We start from the raw sequence: 22439 nt of genomic DNA, 5'->3' as shown, positions 1-22439 counted from the left end.
GTTGAATCTTTCAGTTTGATGCCACATGGTGCAATAGAGCCTGGGTGGTGTTTGTTTTAATGGGACTTTAACACTTTGTCATGGAAATAATCCCAGGGGGAAGACTGGGTCAAACAAACGCATGTGGACTCTTGCAAAGATGATTAAAGGAAAAATTTTGAATATTCTTACACTGTTATATTATCAATCTGTGATGTTCAATGCATTCCAGGAGTTATTTTGAATTTTGTATTTTGTGGGTTTTTTTTACTTTTTTGATGTACCCACTTCCCCTAAACGTGACTTGTCTACTTCATCTCCAGTTAGTGATTTTCTACATTTCCCAGAATAGCCCAACATTTATCCACAGGAATAAGAAAAACACACAACCAAACACGAAAATGGACCCAAAATGCAAGGTACATCGCTATAGCTGTTTTTTTAACAGTGTTAAACTGTTTTAAGGTGGAGTTTTCCTTTAACCCCTTGTACACTGACTTTTCCTGACTTTCCCCTTAAGTAGCTTCAAAGTTAGAAAAAAAAAAAATTCCTAACTGTACAACAATGTCACATCCATATTCTGTATATGCTTATTCCAACGCTTTCTTGAAGCTCTAGCTGCTTATATTGAATGAAATATTCAAATACAAGACGCCATGTTTTTACGGCTGCACCATTACATCAAATGGAAAAAATCTAGATGCATCATTATATACACATTTCCCTGTAATTCAGCATGACACATTTGGTGTCTTTGGAAAACGTGTTATCTTGACTAGAATTTAAAATAAAGTTATGTGGGTTTGAACAAAGCTTGGCTGTGCAACCTGCGTTTGTAATGATGGACCCAGTGGCGGGGGCGGCAGGGAGGAGGAGGTTAAACATAAATACACTGCTACCCTGCTGGTCTCACAGATGAAGGTAGTGTGTTGTCTTACATAGATGTTGTCTTTCTGGTAGCGCAGATAGAGGTTGTGCATGATGGCGGCTTCATGCAGCTCTGCCAGTGTGGACATGTCCTCCACTCCATGGATGCTGCTGGGGTGCATGGGGTACACCGTCTCTCTGCTCAGCTCCGCCCTCTGCAGGTAGATCACCTGAAACAACACACACACACACACACACACACATATCCAAGGAGTTAGCCTCTCATAACACTGTGCACTAGGTTTTAATGCAATCCATGACAGCAAGACTAATTTATTATTGGGGAGGTAAACTGCACCTCAGCTGCATAGCATTAACAGGATAATATGAGAAGGGCATCTGTATAGAGTTTGCACGTTCTCCCCAATGAATTTCCTTCCATATATTCCAAATAAATGCAGACTGGAGACTCTAAATTGCCCAAAGGTATGAAGGTGAGTGTCTGTCTATCAGCACTGTCCTTCTGCCCACTGTATGTTTGGGTGTTCCAGCTCCCTGAAATCCTGAATAGGGATAAGTGGGTGAAGAAGATGAATGAATGTGTATGGACAGGCTACATATCAGTGGCCCAATCTGCTGCTGTCAAGGTGCCCTACACAGTATTTAACCTTATTAATACAAAGGCAATGACTTTGTATACAAGCAGCTGTAGAACTAGGCCTGTGTCGATATGAAAATTTCATAGTATGATTATCTTTGATTATCTTGATATACAATATCATCGTGTTAATTATTAATAACATGACATTTTTATTTTATATATATTTTATAATTTATCATATCAATCACAAGACATTTCTCTTTTTTAAACACGTTTTAATGTAAGACTGTAGACCATACAGTATGTAAAATATTTATGTCAAATATTAGACTTTTTTCTTGAAAAAAAAATGCAGTTTTAGCATATAAAAACTGTACAAATAGTTTTAAACAACACATAAAAATCCCAAATCAAAAAAGCTAGAAAAAGCTGCCGGCCTGCATCCATCCAGCAACATGAATACAACATTTTGTTGCCGGTTATCACGGTAATAAAAATCAGGGACAGTGTCATAATTTTTACCTTGATATAGCAATTCCGCTTATTGTCCCATCCCTAAGTAGAACTGGGAGAAATCTCTAAGAAAAACGACTTGAGGCCTTTATTTAGTATCTCCTTCCACAGAGGCAGCAGACAGCCAGAGGCCTTTACTGTACGCTCCCGCCTCCGGGGCTGAACAGCACTGGTGCAGATCTAGGCCACAGACAAGTTCGCACAGAACCGAATCAGGCTGCTGGCACAACATCAGTCTTTTATTGTGAGCATGCACGGACGACAGGCAGATTCATGGGACGATACAGGAATAACTGAGGGTTTTTGAGCCGGCTGAGGCGATAGACTGAAACCCTGATGTGTGCCTGCCTGTGCCTGCTGCAGGCATACCTGACAGGTAGAGAGCCCCAAGCCCAGACTTCTCTCCCCACTTTGTTCCACTCATTTCTTTGGCGTTACAAAAAAAAACAAAAAAAAACAACCAAATCCCTAACCATGCCACATTCCTGTAACAAGACCAGTTAGATACAACAGTAAAGCAAAGGTGTGGGAGTGGAGATGTCCTTGTTTTCACTTTCAAGCCTCACATGAAAGGTTTTGCTGGCATGGCAATAGGTATTGAAGTGTTTCAACATGAGGGCATCCTATTTTTAAGAGCGTTGACTTGAGATGGATTGAGATTGAGCTAGAGAGAAAGGCAAACAGCAATAAGATTCATTCAAGTTCAATACAGATCCGTGGACAGATAGAGATCCCTGATTCTTAATGACTTTCTGGCTATCAGAAGTCTAAAGGAAGAGGGGGCATGAGATAAAAGAAGAGATGGGGGATTGCATCTGTGTTGGTCACTTTGATGGGAAGCAATGTCTAGATCAATGCTGATGGACAGAGGGCTGGGGGCTGTGGTGTGCCAGTGCATTATCGCTGGCTCTTCCGGCAAATTCTGTCCCTATGGGGAGCAGACATTGGGTTTCACACAACTGCTGAGTCAGCACAGACTGGCTGCTGGGACTCTGTGGTACCTGACTGAAGAGCGTTGGAAAGCGTGGACCAGAGGTTTGGTTTAGTGGACTTTAGTTTAGTCAGATGATTTGGAAACACATCTAAAATCTAAACATATGAAGTGCTCCGTTCCAAAATGAGATATCCTCCATTTGAAAAAAGCAACACCTACTCTGACAAAATGACTGCTGTCCTAAAAGTAAAGCACATTATGAGTTCCTATTAACATTATGAGTCTAGAACATAGTTATGTGTTTGAAGGTAGAGTATCCTGTGCTAGTGAAATATTCACTAATGCATTAGAGATACCAAAACTGCTCTGAATATATAATGTTTTGGAATGAAACCCTTCATATAAAGTATCACATGCATATTTAACAAGATCAGCGGTATCACAACAAAGCCTTCAGACTTGTTTCCATTACTGTTGTTGTTAAATCTGGAGAAGACAGTCTGACTGTTATGTATTATGCAAACTCCTCTTGTACTTGTTTATGCTTGATCTAGTTAGTACAATGCATTAACTAATATGAATCTGGATAAAGTTGTGTGAAAAGAGCTCCTGACTATATCAAATTATATTATATTGACTCAAATCTGGCAGCCATGTCCATTTCAGCCTCAGACAGCCATTACAACTAGAAAGAATGGGCGTATGCTGAGATAACACCATAACAATAATGCACTCCTCAGTGAGTTACTGCATACTTCTGTTGTAATAAGGGTTGTGGAGGGGTGAAGCCCTTGGGGAGAAAGGCAGCACGTGCGGTGATGTCACCCACCGAGCGGAGGCGTGCAGATTTACAGCCACCCTAGCTAGGTGTCACTAACCCTCTGGCCTTAACCCCACCCTCTCCTCTTAGGCAAATTGTCCCTGATTCACCCATGCAGGGCCTCACTGACCGATAAATCAAACGGGCTTTTCACTCGTCTCACATAGTTTATCGTTCTCCGTTCAATAACATCACAGTTACTTAATGTGGTTGATGTCATGACCGACACCTGGGCTCTGGGCTAATGGAGTGGAGTTGATTACTAGCTGGAGCATCATCATACAAAAACACACACTACTGGTATTCTGGCTGAGGAACACCCACACAGTCAGCGGGATGAGATCACTTATCAGATCATGTCATTACATTACGACAGCACTGCCCTACAAAGCCAAAGTCAAGTAACTGAGAAAAATAACATCAGAATGTATCTCCTGTCCCAACAAAATGATTATAAGTGGACAACAGATCATTTTATTGCATTTATGGGAATAATGTTTATAAATATGAAACCCTGGTCACCTTTGATCTTTAAAACAAACAAAAAAGCAGTTATTGCTGTTTGCCTTTGTTTGACATAGTATTGCAATACAATTATACATGATAGCGCAATATCTATAACTAGCCCAATGATGGCAATGCTGTTATTATATAAAGCCATTTTGTTCAGCTTATGAGAAAGAGCCTGGGATAGCATTCGCACCTTGTGACTAATGAGGATGACACTCATTGAAGTTTTTGGAGGAGAGGGATTTGATAACAAGCATTTACAAATCTTCACCCTTCTATCTCATGATTCCAGATGTGCGGTACAACAGGAAGCACCAACCGCCTCTCAGGTCAAAGTTCACTGTCAGAGCACGAGAGGTTCTGTCAGCTGTGGCCAACACACCCTCAAATGAATCAGCAAGTCAGGAATATTTCTCATACTTGTGTTAGGATTCTTTACATTCCCATGGCACAGGTTTAAAGTTGCATTGAGGTGGCTGGAAGGAGAGTTAATACAGAATAACAAAGAGCTGGGAGAGGGATAAAGGACCAGATTACATTCCCAATTACTGTAAGGACCTCAAGTTTCAAGGGAGTAAAACAAATATGGCCACCTTGGCCAAACATGGAGCTGCATGCTGGAAAAGCACCCTTGCTAAGCTCCCCCAGAAAAATAAACGAGTTATGTCCGCCTCAGCCCCACATATCTCAAGGGAGAGGAGTTGGCCATTCATATTTAATGTGTGTGGGTGTGCAGCTTTCTTATTTGCGTGTGTATGTGTATGTGTGTGTGTGTGTGTGTCTGACTCTGTGTACCATACATCGTGACCTTCGTTTTTTATCTTCTATGAATAATTTTCTGTTCAGATTTCACAGAGCAAGCCTCAGGGACTTGTTCATGCCTGAATCATCAGAGCTGCTCAGAGAAAACTGAGCTGGAGTTCCCAGCATCAAAAGCGGTTTCACATTTCCATGTTTTACCCCACTGTGGTCTTTATTGCTTGGTTTCATTCTTAGTTTCATTCCTGTGTGATAGGCAGCTGAGCTCTGCTCCCACAACCCACAGCCTTACTCATCTATATATTTATCTCTATAAATTTGTGTTTAAGATACTTTTCTAGCTAAACAACATCCTGAAAGTAAGGCTAAAATGAAACAAATATGAGAACAGTTCAGGCCTAGACACAAAATTATATTTTAAACTTCATGTCAGTCATGTACCATTTCCATTTCAATCCTTAGGAGGTGCATTAGAGTTCTGTTACTGTACATTATAACAGTTAGACATAGAGGAACATTCTTCTGTGGGGATTTTGCAGCAGTCAGCCCTGTCCCATGTGGAGCCACCAACCAATTACAACACATTAACTGCAACAAAAGCCTGGCTCTGTGCCAGTGAGGCCTAACCCAACCCCAGTGATATAATACTGTGTGTGCACACTGTTACTGCTTATCATCTTACCCAAAAACACAGCAAATTAAAAAGAAAACCACTGTGAAATCTATGGATTCTCTCCTGAACTTACTATCAAGCTACACAAAGTACATATAATTCATCTTGATCACAAAGTGAGCATAATTAATCAGGATCAAAGTGACTATTTCACCATGTTAGGGCATTTTCCAGTAGCGGTGTCTCAGTTAGACAGTCAGACTCTTTATTAGCGCAATGCTGTTTCATGTGGATCTGAGCGGTGTAGTGATGGATGGAGACAACTTTATCCCACTTATTACAACGTGTGACTCATCTATTGATTGGTGAACAAATCAATCCTCTCCGAATGGTGACTGGTGTTGACGCTAGCACAGTGCGCTGCTGGCCAAGTGGCTGGGCATGAGGCTGAAAGATAATAATAATTACTGCGCTAAAAAGCCAAAGAGCAGTAACTGTAGTGAGTAGAGAAACTGGGAAAAATGGACTTCAAAGTTAATCTCCTGCCCCAACAAAAGTATTATTGGCACAGAAGTATATCATTTAACAGCATTTATGGCTATATTTTTCGTTTACTAAGCTTACTAAGGTCTCTGCAGCGATCACAGACCCTTAGATCTACTACAGCATAAAATTTAAATCTCCATCTCTCTGTAGCTGAATCTCAATGTCTTCCCGACTGGCTGCTTGTGGTCTTGAATAGTACATTTACAGGATTAACTGCAGCCCACGAGCGGTGCACTCCATCTATTTCTCTTTCTTTTAGTTTCTTCCTCACTGAAACCACACCCTGCTGCCGCTTTGTTCCACCAGCTCTACTGAATATTCACATGTGGGCGGGGCCAAGCTCACTGGAACCAATGGTCCTGTGTTTAGCAGGCAGATATATTCAAGCCTTTAGAAAGAACACATGGATGGACACAAAAACACAGGCACGTGGATACACAAGCTGTCTGTTTATCACTGTCTATCTGTTTCCGCCTCTTTTTCTTTTACTCTCTCTGACTCTCTCTTTCTCTCTCTCTCAGACACACACACACACACACACAGTGAATCCATCTGCTGCACTGGGGTCCCACCCAGACCCGGGGGATGTGGGGGAAGTAGGAGGGTGCAGGTTTATTAATGTTGAAAACTGTGACAAGACGTTACTACGGTGTAGAAGGAGTGATTAACATCACAACCTGCTGGTCAGACATCAGGCAAAATCATAATTATTGATTTTCCCTAACATAGCATGCAGCAAAGCCAGATCACAAAGACAGACACAGACAGACGCAGATGCCTACAATCACGTTTGTGTGAGCATGGGATTTCAGTGAGCACACTAATGAATGCACATCGCTCACACAGACACACTCACATTAAAACACATAATGGCTCAATTGACCAATAATCCAGAAAAGGCAGAGTGGCCATCAATGACCTATTTTAAGCCTCCAAGACTGTGTGGCTAAAGGGCCTGGACAACTTCAGGAGACACACTTGGGAACAGACTACTCTCATCTCTTTCTCTCAGTGTAAACACAATTTGTTGAAAGCAAAGTAGATACCTGAGAGTAAATGACAGACTTGTTTATTGGGCTTATTTCTTTATTCGTGCTCAAGGTGACAAGGGAAAAAGCCTTTGTGTAAAACCACATCATTGGGTTCAGTCTGGGTCTACTCAATATAGGAGAGAGCCTGGTTTATCTTGTGTGATAAACTAAACTGGGATCCCTCTTCATTGAAATGGCCATCAATTACAAGACAAGGAGCGGCCATGTGGCTAGTGTTGCCGTCTTCCCCTTTAAATTATACCTGACTGCAGTTACATGCAAAGTAAGAGCAATACGATTCATATTGCATGTGCCAAATTATGCATGCTTAACGATGAAACATGTCATTTGTACTGACACCTGGTAGACAAAAGCAATTAAACGCATTGCTTGGTAAGATCATGACGACATCACCAGCAACAGCGATTTAGTTCAGGTGACAGCACCTCGCCCTGCTTTTCTTTACATGTGCGCTCCTCCGGGGATAACTCACTGTCAATCCAGCTGGTGCCATCTGGACATACACACACACACACACACACACACACACGCACACATAAAGCAGATGGATGCATGCACACAAACACAAAACACACACCATATTTAGCTCTCAGCAAGTCCACTGTAGCTTACTGGTCTTCTTCAAGCCTGCGCTGTCCCCAGGAACAAGACAGTGATGAACGGTGATATGATGGTTAATGTGACAGGAGCCAGCTCAGCGTGTTAAACGCTAGAGAAGGAGCCTGCTGACCGTGTGGGCAAAGGCACTCTGGTCCTGCTCCCTTGAGTCTGCAAGCTAAGTAGTCAGGCAGTGAGCTGCACCGTAGTGCGAGCATTGAAACAATTGGTAATGGTACGTTACGGCCCCACAGGGGGCCATGCTGCCAGGATACATCTCCGAATTCACCTCTGACACTGCAGACGGATGTGAAAACACTAACACACAGACAAAGACAGACACACACCCACTTTGAGATAATATCTTGAACTCACTGACCACTCTAGACAAGCTGGTTTAAGTAAGGTAAGATTATGAATAAATCTAACAGTGCATGCGAGTAAACCGCAGCAGATTGTCCAGGAGCAGGGGATCACATCAGGTCAGTCAGCGATCCTCTAGGTGGAGACGGGCTGTTTCTCAGTCTCACATTCCTGTCATTCTGGCTGCAGAGTCTCAGGACTTGGGAGACAAAGGCAGCATCCACATGCCTGGTGTGACAACCAACACATTCTGAGCTCATATGTGAAGCACATATGAGCAGCAGACAGCCCAGCGTCTGCACACAATGTGGTCCCAGTCCCACTCCCAACCTAATAACAACATGTGATCTATCTACATGTTAACCAAATGTTGTTTTTTTCAATCCCACCGAGAATGGTGAAATGTTACTGGACTGAGAGCAGCACCCTGCGGTATTCCCCGGTCATATTTAGGCGATAAATAAGGAGGGCGACAGTGGGACCAGCCTTTAACTGATTCCTTATTCAACCTCTGACCTGGGACTGCAGATCCCTCCTAACTGTGATAAATGGTGTTTTCTTCCACAGCCGGAGATGCTCCTGCCCCTCTGACAGCACGTGGTCGACAGGCTGGCAGTATCTCACACAATAAACATCCTGATTGTGATCTCTCTTGACCTCAGAGACATCAACCCAATATACTGAAGAGGAGGGCATGTGCATGAGCTCATTATGTTCTCCTCCATAAGCCCTTTTTACCTCTCTACCCACAACACAGCACCATGCTCTGGGCCCAGGAAAACCATGCATAATGCACATGCCCTCGAGATCAACTACTGTGTAGTTGCTAATTAACGTGCCCGATCAGTTGTGCCATACATGGTCTCTACTGTCATCGCCATGGTAACATGCCTGGCAGCAAATTGTTGGGTATAGTGTAGCCCTTAAGGGACAGCCTGTACAGTATAACAGTAGACACTGCACTCTTCACTGGAGTAAGTAAGAGGGTATCATGACATTAATGTTATTAAAGAGCTCTTACGTCTGGTGTATTTTACCTGACCAATTCAGCTGATGTGGAAACACACAGTTAAGCACAGCTACACTCCACAAAATGTGTCTGCTGGACCCAGAGACAAATAATAAAGCTGCCTTTATGAATGTGAGCGATGTAAAATGTATTTCCTTGGGGGTTTCACTGACTGTACTGAAGATCTCAGTCTGCAGGGCCAAAACAAGAGCCTCTGCTCATCTCATCACATAACCTCAGACCTTGACAAAAACATGGTTTGTCTCCCTTCCAGCCACATGCATGCAATATTAATGATATCTCTAATATTTTGTGCTACAGTGTTGATGCTATCTGAACGCGGATCATTAAAAACAGCCTAGTGGGCTCCAAGTTTCCCACGACAGATGAGAATAAGCTCATTCAGTATAATACGATGGTGGGGTGCTCTTGTTTTCCAAATTAAAAAACTGCTGCACTTCAGCAACTTTGCCACCTCAGCCCATATGTCGCCCTTGTTTAGATCAATGGTGAAGGCATCCAGAATAACACGGGGCCTTGGGTTGTGGTTAGGGTGACAGCTGCGTGACAGAGGCTGGATGTGGAAGTGATGCGATAGGTCGTGGTCCTGTGGACGGGGTCGGATATTGGGCCCTTCCCTGTTCCTTCCCCAGACCCTGACCATGGACAGTCAGTGACCGTGTGGCGATAGCGGAGGCTCATACGTACTACTCATACTACTTCAATATAAAGGCATTCCTCAAGAAAAGAGCAGCGGCAGAAGGCTCATTTTCCCTCTATGACATCTGATCCCCAGACATTTGAATGAGAAGCTATTTTTTACCCTTTCAACACCACCATTCTTTCTCTCTGTCCCCCCCTCTCTCTCTCTCTCTCTCCTCTCTCTAACAGGATTTCCTCCAGACACAAAGGCCAACACGCAAAGCCAAACAGATAAGCACAGGCCAATGACTTGTCACAAGGAGCCCATTCCTGCCATTCTTACTTTATTACAAAAGGTGTTGAGCCCATCACAGAGCCCAGAGATCATACATATGTGTGCTAACAATAAACGGTCTCTCATACCCGCTGTACTGTGCTATTTGAATCATAGTTTAGCAGTAAGATGAAGAGACGCTTTATATCGGCTGTAGCCTACAGGACATTGGGAGGGTCCTTGGCTTTTAGTCAAAATCAGCAAGGAGAAATGCATTGGTATGACCTTCTTGAGTGCATGAGAGACTAAACAGTGTTGGTTTTAGATAGTACTTCCCTGGCTTTCAGATGGACCTATAAAATGATGTGGGAACATACTGTCACAGCGCAAACACAGTGCATTTTAAAATCTCTATCAGAGTCCTTAAACTAATGAAAGATGCTAAAAGATGCAGATACACTAGAGAGATGACAGTTTGGGACAGTTCACAGTGGGTTGTTGGCACAGTGAATGCTTCAGCATTGTAAACAATGTGCTTCTTACCTTTCCATAGTCGGTAGTGAGGACCAGGGAGGCGTCGTCACAAGAGCTGACGGTGGAGGGGAGGAGCTGCTCTTTGTGTCTCAGCCAGACACGGGCCCCCTGCAACACAATAGCCAGAACGACAACATTAGCATCTAGAAGCACGGCTCACATTTGAGTTATCTGTTTCAGAGGAAAGTACCGAACATTTGCATCACATTTACATTTTAGGCACTTAGCCGATGCTCTTATCCAGAGTGCCTTACAGCAAGACATTACAAGCGACCAATAGTAAGGAATGCAAAGGTCAAAGCAACGGCAATAGATGTAAGAAATATTCCTATCCCCTAGAGTATAATATGAAAGTGCCAGGTAAGGAGCCAGTGACTGTGTTTATCAGCTAATAGAAGACCAGATGGGAGAGACAGCATTTAGAATGATTTCAGAAGACATTAAAACGGCAGCTGACATGGCGTTTTACATGATCCTAGTAATACAGGCATCAGATCCACTGGTTTTCTTCTCTCCCTCTCTCTTTCCATCCTTCCCTGAGTCTCAGTGTTGCTCACTCTTTGCTCCCCCACTACCCTGTGCCACATAGCCATTCCCTTACCACACCAAACTGGCAAGGTTATCCTCTCATTAAACTGTCATTGCATTTTAGCAGATAGGCAGGCCTACATGCTGAGGGTGTGTCAGAGGTTCAAACTACCACTCAGAGTCATACACACTTTGTAAAACTGCCTAAAAGGCTTTGAACCTTCGGTTGTGCGGGGTTGGTTTACCTCATAAAAGAGAGGAAAATGGCCCCAAATGAGGGTTTGCCACTTTAACGTTAACACTGAGTGATAATAAACGGAGTCCATTATCAGCCTATTCCCGTCAATCGATAAAACTCTTTCTCCACCCACCCTCCTTTCTGCTTTTCCAGATTTCAATAAACCAAACGTTTCGCCATACTCCCAGATCACATCCTGGTTCCAGACCAGTTGCTGGTTAAAACCAGACCAGTTGCTGGTTAAAACCAGCACTATAGATGATATGGGTGGTCTGGACTCCTATGTTTGTGTATCCATATGGAGTCACTGACCTTCCCAGCCATGTTTGTTAGCAGCTCAGTAACCAGGAGCAATAACAGGAATCGGTGGCTGATTGCTCAGACAGACAGTCATTTCCTTACAGCAGTGAATGATACATTTATAGCACAGCCAGCGTTAGATTGACTGTAGTGGACCAGAAAGAATGCCAGTACATCCTGAGTCTGCGGTCTAAACTTTAAATCTTTTAAGATGACTAGTCCCATAACTGCCAGGGTTAAACACAGAGTTTGGCCTTTAGGTTATGCAGCATAAAGAAACAAGATGATGGTGAACCTATGGTCGTCAAGAAGCCAAGCTGAAGAAGCCTGTCTGTGTTTCCACAATCTACGGTCTCAACTATGTTCCACTTAAGATAATGAACATGCAGAACTTGGGCTTGTGCGCTGCTTAACCGCAGGATGTGCAACTTAAAGAAGCAAGGCCTGAAAGTCAACCTATCTAGTATCGCTCAAGAAGCCTGTCTTTAACCAGCCAAACACCATTAATCATCGCAAGTGCCACCATTAAGGTGGCCAGGGGAGCGCAGAGCGAGAGAGAGTTGTGTGTCCAACAGGGCATAAAACTGAAGAGATCAATAGGCATGGGTTCCACTAGGAAACCTTATACAAGGTCACCACTCCCAGACATCAATCCTCATTAACTATTAACAACAGGCTGCCACGTGTGTGAACACGCTCCCAACCATGGCGCACAAATGTGTTTGCTGTCAGGGTCAGGACAAAGATCAAGATGCTCTTGTTTAAGACAGTTGAAGATTATGTGAAATTCGATCTGGTTGTACCATCACTGAATCACAGAGACAAAGATTAGAAGCGAGAGGAAATTAGGTCAACAGAGAAAGGCTGCAGGCACCTGATAATGTCCCACCTCCCATTGTCTGGAAAAAAGAGGCCAATAGAAACATCAGGACACAAACATTATAGAATTATTATTTCTCTAACACATGGCTAGACATTAACATTTTTTCCACATATGAGATGATTCTGTAAGTATGACTCCTTCAGTGAGAAGCCACACCAGGGTCTGCCCGGTACCAGCTTGGCACGCATGCCTACTCCGAGAAAAGCTGCTTCACGTGAGCTTGCCGAGGGCCAGCTAGGAGAATTAATACTGTTTGCTCTATAGATTTTAAGAAGATCAGTTGCTGTTATGTAACTGGAAATTACAGGGGCTTGAATTCGGTGGCATATTGCTAGTACTCATCGTCTTGCAGAGTCCAAAGCAGTGGATCTGATGAAGGGGAGAGACAGTCAGGCACCACGTTGAGGTAGGTCATCCAAGACGTTCAACAGAATATGGACAAGTCCAGTCATGGGCAAGTCACGACTGGAGGAATGGAGTGGGATAACTCACACCTCAATGGGTTTCTGCACCACATCCGGTTATTGCCTCAGCAGCTATTTCATTGACGCAAATATTAAAAAGGGAAATTTTCCAAAACCCTAGCTGGAGTGGTTAAGCTGCTGAGTAAGTGTCTCAGAAGTTTTCCATTTATATAAGTAGCAGGGAGTTTCCTGAGGGGATGCCAAGTCACCATCTTATAGATGCAGACAGACAAAAAATACTGGCCAACACATTGCACATAGTACTGCTGCTCTCTAGTTAAGAGACCCAAGATGATAAATGATAACGGATTCATTAAAGGGGCAATGCTAAATGGTAAACTGCTGACCAACTACAAGCTTTAAATACCTGTCTGAGGTGATATAAGAGTACCGAAACGAAAAGGTTGAACTAACTATCAGGAACCCAAAATGCACAATTAATGTCAGTAGTTAGTAGTCAGTAATTACTAGACTTATGATCAACAGTTGTGGGGAATCTGTCAAAGGATAGTTATGTTTTGGCTTGCTCTTTCGAAAAAAACCAAGGGGATTTGTCTGGATAACTGAATCAGCTGGTAAAATTGAAGGTGGGAGGATGAAGGGAGGGGGAGGGTTTGCTCCAGTGACTAGAGGGCTCAAGAAAGCCAGGCACCAGATGTGTGTTTGTGCATGCGTCTGTGTCTTTGTGCCTCTGTCTGTGTGTGCCCATAAATGTTTGTTGGTGTGTGTGTGTGTGTGTGTGTGTGTGTGTGTGTGTGTGTGTGTGTGTGTGTGTGTATTAAGAGCTGTCGAATGAAGCAGTAGGGTGAGGTAGAGATGTATTGTCTCTGCAACAGATGGTCCACCAAACTCCAGGCTCCTCCCCCTCGTCCCCTCCCTCCCTCCTCAGGAGCTCCGTCACTGAGCCGGGACAAAGGCTCCCACCCCAGCCTGAGAGCCCAGAGGTTAACCAGGCGGAAATACCCCAAACAAAGGCCAGCTGGGACGCACAGGGACATGGGTGTCAGCTCGCATAGACACACACACACACACACACAGAAAAAACCCAGTGTCAACCCCCCAGACTTAAATCACCTGCTGCAGCACAGCTGATCATTCTCACTGGACCAGTGAAACAGTGCAACTAGTGCTCGCATAATCCCCCAAAAGGAGATTGTTCATTATGGTAATAAAGTAGTTTTCGTTGGGTTTAATTATCAGGTGTCAGTCAACTCCACTCCCAAGCCTCCAGTCACCAGATGTTTTGATAGCTCCATTAAAAAGCACAGCTGAAATGCTGCCATAACATCTCCAATGCAGGCTAATTGCAAATTCCTCATGCTGCATGTCACTGAGCACGTGCAGCAGCGCTAAGGCAGAACTGGCTGACAATGGTAACCCGACCCATCAAAACAGGGCGCACGCCGTCCCATCATGCTCTCTGACACAGGAACCACTCAGGCTGAATGGCCTGATCCCAGAGTTGGAGGCTTGAGTTTCTGCAGTTTGTATAATGACAAGCAGCTCAGAGATTTGCTAATTAATGAGCCTTAAATATTAAAGGGCTTACATGGCGCAAGGTGCCATGGCTCTTTCTCTGCTGTCCGCCGTAGCATGAGCCCAGGCAGTATCAGGTGATCGCATCAGCCTGAACAAAAGAAAGCTAATCAACTCAGCCTGTCTTGGACATGGTTGAACAATTAGTTATGATAAGCCTATTTCTTGGATGCGAGTGCGGTTTCACGGAGCAGCGAGTGAGCGCCCGACCAGCGCACGGCGGTGAAGGGTCCTTGGTTCTGTCGGCAGAGCAGACGGCCGGCCAGGACTCGTGCCCGGCCGAGGGATGATTACATTCTGTTGGATCCTGACAAGCCTCTAATTTGTTTTGCCCGGCCGTGGAGAAGGATAAAGCTGACAGAGGGACGCTCCCACCAGGCACGTGCACAGATACGGTCCAAAGGGAACTAGTCCACCCCTTGCTGCTTTGCCCTGTCACTCACAAAATGCCCCACTTGCATGTGTTCATTTGTGTATTTTTTCATATTTATTTTGTCTGCCATCATGTTCTTTAACACAGGGAAAGATATCCATCCTAGAGGCTATCCTGTCTTGTTGAGCTCTTGTTAGTCAAAACTGTGAGGGGCCCACTGACGTATTGCAGCTCCTTTACAAGCAGCTGTTCAACAACACATCTCTCTTTTATATTGTATTCTGGTCCAGCACCCTATTTGCACCTCAAATACCAAGACTTATCAGCATTATCATAACAATGCAGAGGCGTGAGGCCAAGTCACTAACCCCTTCTGACCCCGCTGAGGGCGCATGGACAGATGTGCAGTCCAGAACACTGACTGGTTGGCTTGCAGTTAATAGGTCTGAACAGCAGTCAAACTGACACTTGTGTGTTACTTGTGTGTGTGTCTGCTTGTGTGTGTGTGTGTGTCTGTATTTTCACAAAAATTAAATCCCCTCTAAGGAAAATTACGCTCAACACCAAACATATTGTCTGTTCACTATTATGCTATATGCTGCTGGATTTCTCATACCTCATGAAACATACTTTTTTCTTTTTACAGTGTGTTTGTACTGAGATTTTGCAAAAACAATAAAATCACAGGAACGTATGCACCCAGCAGAATAATGAGAAAACAGAGAAAGTAACTCAGAAACAACACAGGAACTTGTTGTTCTGTCCATAAAAAAGGGACCAGAGCCAAATTCAAGGATTGTACCCAAATCTCTGGGATGCTGAGTGAGTGGAATGAGGAGGAATCCGCCAAGTAGCTGGTGAGATTAAACCGGGCAAAGGTCCCTCTGGGTCTTTGGCCACACGCTTTCCAGTAGGGTGAAAGCTGCACTCACTTCCTATAAACTGCTCAACTATGTGTTCCACTTAAGGAGGTTACTGGGTAAAATTCAATATCACAATCACAGCAAGCCAGGTCACATCACAGTGTTACAAATACATGTTTTTGTAACCTTTATTCATCGAGGGATGGTTTTGCTGAGAAAGTTTTCAGCACCCTGCTTCACGCTCATTCATACTTGGAAGCGACCCGGTACAACAACATTATTCTTCCACTGGCGGCCGCTGAGCAGCTCCACTGGGGCAATCGGGGGTTAAGTGTCTTACTCAAATGCAGCTCGGTGGTAGTTGCTGAGGGAAGGAGAGCGTTTCTCAACCACTTTCTTGCACAGATTTTCTGAGCCGGGATTCAAACTTGCAGCAAGCTTGCTTCTGCCACCAGTCCTGTCTGCATTTGCCAACTGGTATAAAGAGGAAATTAGGCTTACAGTGAATATATAAAAAATGTACCTCTGCATTTCCCTTCATTTTTTTTTGTTTCTTTGTTTGCTCCTTGCCACTGTAATGGCTGCCTGCTGCACGGGTGCGGCCGGTGCGGGGCGAGGGCAGGGTGGGGCGGGGCGGGTGAGTGACAGGGGAGGGATCAGATGAACAGAGGCAACCTTCAGCATCTGTGCTGGAAGAGGTATGAATTAATGATGGAGGGAGCAGCTGATCAGAAATTAGCTAATGGAGGAGGAGGAGTCCCACGGGGTACAGGGCTTCCCCCGATCCATGGTGTGTGTGTGTGTGTGTGGTGGGGTGACAGGAAGGAGGGATGAGGGGTGCAGGGAGCGGCTCATTAATTGTTCTCGACTCCGAGGAACTGCCTGAACCCCCTGCTGAGGCAGATATAAACACAGATGCAGCAGGATGGCTCAGAGGCAGCAGCCTCATCTGTTAACACGATCTGCACTGGGAGGCAACCCACCATGTCTGAATGACATCATTCATCAGTTTCATAGTCAAAAAGTCTATTTCCTTGATGATGTTGTAAATGCAACTGTGTCACTAGGTTAATGGGAAGCAAATACATGCAGTGTAGCAGCAATTTGTAGGCAACACTACAATCAATGGACCAGTCACAAAGGTAATCTGGCGTGTGTGTGTGTGTGTGTGTGTGTGTGTGTAAGTGTGTGTGTGTGTGTGTGTGTGTGTGTGTGTCCGGGGGGAGGGGAGGAGACGCCTTCCTCATCATCATTAGATGGAGCGGAACTGCCATGCTGCTAATGAGTATTTTGCTTAATTCATGTGCACAGAATTAACATAACAAATGACGCTCTTAAAGCCTTCAAGTGCACAACAAGAGGAACGCTTCTTGAGCTGCCACAGACCCCAGGAGCATCCATTATCCTGTTTTGCATCCTTATCCTGTGGGGAAATGCTTTTTCAAACTGTCTCTTCCAGTACACTTCCAGTATGATCAAAGTGTCTAGTGCTCAGAATGAGGAGACCTGTGTGGTTATGAGACTTTGTTTTTATTCCACAACAGGATAGGAGGAGGAGGAGGAGGCAACAAATGATGCGATTACTGCATGTTTGATTGGGTTCTCAGCTAAGCTTCATGAGTCAGAGTATCTACAGAGCTGGCTCCCATTCCTTCTTACTCTCTGTCATCTATCTCTCTCTATCTATCCCTCTCTCTACTCATCTGTGAACTGTGATGGGATCACACAGCAGGAATCCCAGAGATATTCCAGGAATTCAGCTCAGTCAGGAGTCTCAGAGACAGAGGAAGTGTGTTTATGTGTGTGTGTGTGTGCGTGTGTGTGTCATCTGAGGCGGGGCCAGTGAAGTAGCGGTTCTGGAGGCAGGGTGGAGCCACCACTGGGTCACCAGGCTCTTTTTACATTGCCTTTGACCTTTGCTCATATCTCATGCTGTCCCAGGTTGACTTTGCATGTTTCCACGGTCTAAACATTCAGACCTCTGGACCTTCTTGTGTTCCAGCAGCTTGTTTTATAGTTTTCAATGTGCGTTGTATGTTCTGTATACAACAGTCTTCCTAATCATGTCAACATTGTTTTGGCAGCTGAAACACTGGCTACGCTTACATGCACAAAATAACGCGACTATTTCCAATACTCTGATTAAGACAATAGTATGATTGAGACCTTTATATGATTCTATAAACTGCCACCTCCACTAATAATCATAATAACATGTGTCTTAATCGCATAACAATCACATTTCTTTGTGCTCAGGTACCTACTGTGCAACAGCTCCTGTATCTGCCTGTAGGAGTTAGTTTACTCTGTCTGTCTGAGGATGAAAATGAGGAGGAGGAGGAGGAGGAGGAGGAGGAGGAGAGTTGCCTGAAGCACAGGCCAAGGGTGGAGGTGGGAGTGATCGCCAACACATTGAGAATCTAATAAACACAGAACATTCCTCTCCATGTGAGTCTCAGTACCACAGTGTATCTTCCTACCACGGCCTCAGGCCTCACCACACATACTGATGTCTAATCCAATAGACAGAGAATGGATGGGAATGCTAACAGGTCGTGACTGTAGATTGTACCATGCTGTGTGTACGCTGCTATTAAGCGCCAAGGCGCCAGTTAGACTCTCAAGGCCATGGCATTTAAGGCTCATGCAGTATGGGATGCTACAGTTAGGCCCAGTGGGGGTGTTCCTCCTGGCAATTAGTCCTGAAATTACAACTGCGGTGCTAATCTCTTCATGAGTAAGTCAACAATGTTTAATAGCATTTTTCACCTTAGGCTATATTCCCTTGCTGTTGTTGTGATGTGTTTAACTCACACATACACATTGCTCACACACATATGCCGATGGAATACAGACTTGACACACACACACACACACACACACACACACACAGTCTTCATCCATCCCGTAATAGGCTGCCTCAGTGAGCAGTAATCATAGGGGGCTAAAAAAGGAAAGTCAACATCTGGGCTGGGAGCAGTAATCACAGGTTGGCTGGTTATTAAACTGCCAGGCGAGACCTCTGAACCAAAGGGATTTAGGCTACACTTATTACCAGCTAGGAGTGTCTGTCAGGTAGGGCAGCCAAGGTAATGGCCAACAAACATCGACTTTAATCTTCTCTGGTTAAGTATTCTGGACAAATATATTGCACGCAAATCTGCTGCAGCCACAGATCAAAAGCAATTGCTGTGCTTGCGGAAGATTGGTGTCAGAGCTGCGATATCGCTCAGATTTACCAGGTGGAGAGGCAGACAGGTGTTACTGTGCTCCGGAAAACACTTTTGAGAATTTAACACGGGACAAAGTACCTGTCACCTTGACCCAAAGAGAGACATGGGGCTAAATATACCATATAACACTTACATACATCAACTACAGTAGCTCTCATGACCGTGGACCTCAGTACAGTTCAGTAGCATAACTGTGTGGCTCCGTCACCAGCGGCCAGTGGCACGCTGCGACCGCACCGGCGACTGGCAACATGAGTAGGCCACAGAGGCATCCACACCCATCAGTCAGACTACATCATGAGCAACTTGTCATTCAGAAATCTCTCTGGCGACAGAAATAAGACAGGCGAGTCAACGAAAATGTGTTCTACGATTAATTATGTGATTAGAAAGTGGCAGTTAAATAGAAAGATTCAGTCCCTCCTCTCACATAGTCCTTTTTTTCTCAACTCACTTGAACTAACAAGACATTAACACTTCTCTATGCCCCTGTTGTTTTTATACTACACAGGGGAAGTACATCCACCATGAGCTAATGTGTGTACAAGTCCAGACACAACTCTGCGTGACTGTACAATGGTTTCTTCATTTCATTTCATCACAGTATTTAGCAGACAGTGTTTGTGGATGTTCTCTTTTATCACCGCCTTGTAAAGACGTCAAATAAGAGTCATTTGCTCAAGTGCCCTAAGGTGGTTTATTTTCTAGACCATGACACACCCTGGACCACCGTCATAAGGATATACACACACACACACACACACACACACACACACACACACACACACACACACACACACACACACACACACACAGAGGACAGGAAGGATGGGTGTAGGAGAGTAGACTGAACGTCAGTAGTCAGTTTTTTGTGAGCCGTGTTTTGTGAACCCATAAAAAATATCAGCTGCCTGCATTTGGAACATCGCTCTTCTGTCTAACCCTATGAGGGACCAGAGGGAGTGTGACAAATGGGGGTTACATGCCAGAATCAGGCTTCGGGTTGTCAGTGGAGGTCAGCTATGTAGGCTAATGGCGATGGGTGGACAAGAACCATCAGCCACTGCTACAAAATTGCTGTTCAGCCTCCATGATGTGACTTACCTTGGGATTATGTTGAACACACAATGACAACAATCGCAGTTGAAAAAAACATGTGTCAAATCGACAAGTGGCTTTATAGAATAACTGTCACAATATTAACTCTCTTAATCATCAAAAGCTAATATGCATGATGACAAGCTCCTGAGTTGCATTGTTTGTTACTGGCAAAACATTGGACAAATGAGACAGCTTTGTCTGAAGAGCTGGGTGATGTAGCAGGTTAAAGCTAAAGTCAACAGCATGGTGTCAGCAGGAGGTTATCACACTCTGAGACCCCCTCCTCGCTGATCTCACTGATAGACAGGGGGAAGGTCACTGATATAGGCACAAGAAATTTAAACACAAGCCAGCGGGGTGAAAAGGCCAGTTTCAGATTATTAACAGTTGATTCCAGATTCAAAGCAGACTTTCAAGTCGCATTCAACATGTAGAATTTGTTTGTAATGTGTGTGTTAAAGTGGGATGCCAAATTAAATATGTCTGTTTTTTATTATGCTGTCTGGGTTTGCAAACCTAAAGCACATCTCCTAATACTGGGCATATGCGTAAATATGAGGAAGGATTATCCAGTTTTTCAGTGTGGCAGTGGGACAATGCCTGTTGGTAATTAGTCCCAGCACTCTTGTGACAGATTAAACCACTTCCAGACTGTACACAAGCTGCTGCTATTGTGCTGACGCACACCTAAACTGCTGCCTTAATAACAACTCCCTCTGTTTTTCACAAAAACACAATGCTTATAATCCCCCCCCCCCCCCAAGTTCAACACTCTCAATACTCTAAACAGCATTGTTTGAAAAGCCCACATTTAATTGGATATCATACACAATAGCCATTGCAAGTTTAAGATTGAAAAGAATGCAGGACCCACTAGCCAATGTTGTATTGTTGAACCTTTCCTTCCTTCCTCACATCCTCGGTTCACTTCCTAACTTCCTTCCTCACTCCATCGGCCGTCTGCGTGGCTGGAGGTGAGGAACGATGAGCTCAGACGGCATCGCAGCTCTGCAAAGGGGCAGCTGGAGGAAGTGACAACTGGGTAGGAAAGATTCTGCCATCGCAAGAGAAAAATAGTTCGCCCTCTGGAGCGGGTTGGGCTTTCTCAGATTACCCGTTTCACCACAGAATGCTTACCGAGCATGCCAATCCACGGCTCCCGCTTCAAAGACCCAGACATAAACAGCACACAGGGCTGTGAGGGATGTTTCGGGATGGGGAGAATGTGTGTGTATGTATGAGGTGGGGTGGTGGTGGTGGCGATAGCGTGAAACCTAAAGCCTTGCCACCACAGTTCCACAATCCAAGGGGCGACGGACGGCCATGACCGGGAATCTCAGGGGTCAGGGCCGGGAATTTGGGAATCCCTGCATCAGAGTGCCTCTGAGAAGCAGGAATTTGGTGTGCAGCGCAACGCTACTCATCTAGGAAGGAGTTAACGGGCGTGTAAAGGACTTCATGTGGCTTTACAATGTGTAGCAGCTGCTGCTATAAGGGAACCGATTACCAAGTTTAGAAATGCACATAGCTGGGATTCAGCTTCGTCAACAGGATGTTTCACAAAGGTGTAAAACGTCTGATGCATTTCGTTTTTTGGGTGTGTGTGTGTGTGTGTGTGTGTGTGTGACCTAATGATGTTTTCATCTGTGTGTGTACAAGGATACATAAATGCTTGAGAGGAAGAGGCCTTCAGTCCAATGAGGCCCTCATCACATAAATCTCTCCTTACACACACACACACACACATCCATACAAACAGGAAGATACATAGTAGTCATATTACCTGATGCAGGGAAGTCTAGGATGACCAAATCCACCCGCCTGGCAGGAGTTATTGGGCACCGTGTGTGTTTAGTGACTCACACCCAGCCAGAGGATGGATGGATGGGGTGTGGGGTCAGGCCGTGCCGCTGAGGGCTTTATGGTATTCTGTCAGCTCCTGAGAGGAAGGGCTGGAGCTGAGGGACAGGATGGGCCTTCAGGAACCACCTCAGACCACACACCCCTCTACCTGCCTCTCCTCTCACTCTCTCTCTCTCTAACCCTCTTCACCCTCTTGACCGTCACGAACGACGACATGCGAGGGAAAGATGACTCTAGATTAGCACGAGACAAACCGTCTGAGACACTTGATAAACACTGGCCAGCGTCCATTTCTATAAACCTGATCTGTAGAAGAACCCGTCTCCTCTCAGATCCGCAACATAACCCATCTATGGGGCAGGAGCGGCAGTCGGTGCGGTCTGAGAGTTATACTGTACGACAACAATGGTCCTGTGTGTTGCCTGAAACCCAAGCAGGTCTGAA

At 44.7% G+C, this 22439-nt stretch overlaps 2 protein-coding genes across 2 annotated transcripts in view; one reads left to right on the top strand and one right to left on the bottom strand.

The window, feature by feature from the left end:
* The window catches only part of glb1l (galactosidase, beta 1-like), a 180371-nt gene that overhangs the window by 135837 nt on the left and 22095 nt on the right, over positions 1-22439 (top strand). The gene's annotated exons all lie outside the window — the stretch shown is intronic.
* myo10l3 (myosin X, like 3) overlaps positions 1-22439 on the bottom strand; it is a 57896-nt gene that overhangs the window by 32336 nt on the left and 3121 nt on the right. The window contains exons 2-3 of the mRNA XM_071918347.2: positions 10623-10721; positions 918-1076 (exon numbers count right to left, since the gene is read on the bottom strand). Of these exons, the coding sequence (XP_071774448.1) occupies positions 918-1076; positions 10623-10721 (258 nt within the window). The remainder of the gene's footprint in view (positions 1-917; positions 1077-10622; positions 10722-22439) is intronic.

This window comes from Centroberyx gerrardi, chromosome 10, assembly GCF_048128805.1.
Source record: "Centroberyx gerrardi isolate f3 chromosome 10, fCenGer3.hap1.cur.20231027, whole genome shotgun sequence".
Taxonomy (NCBI): Eukaryota; Metazoa; Chordata; class Actinopteri; order Beryciformes; family Berycidae; genus Centroberyx; species Centroberyx gerrardi.
This window is presented reverse-complemented; position numbering and strand designations above follow the sequence as displayed.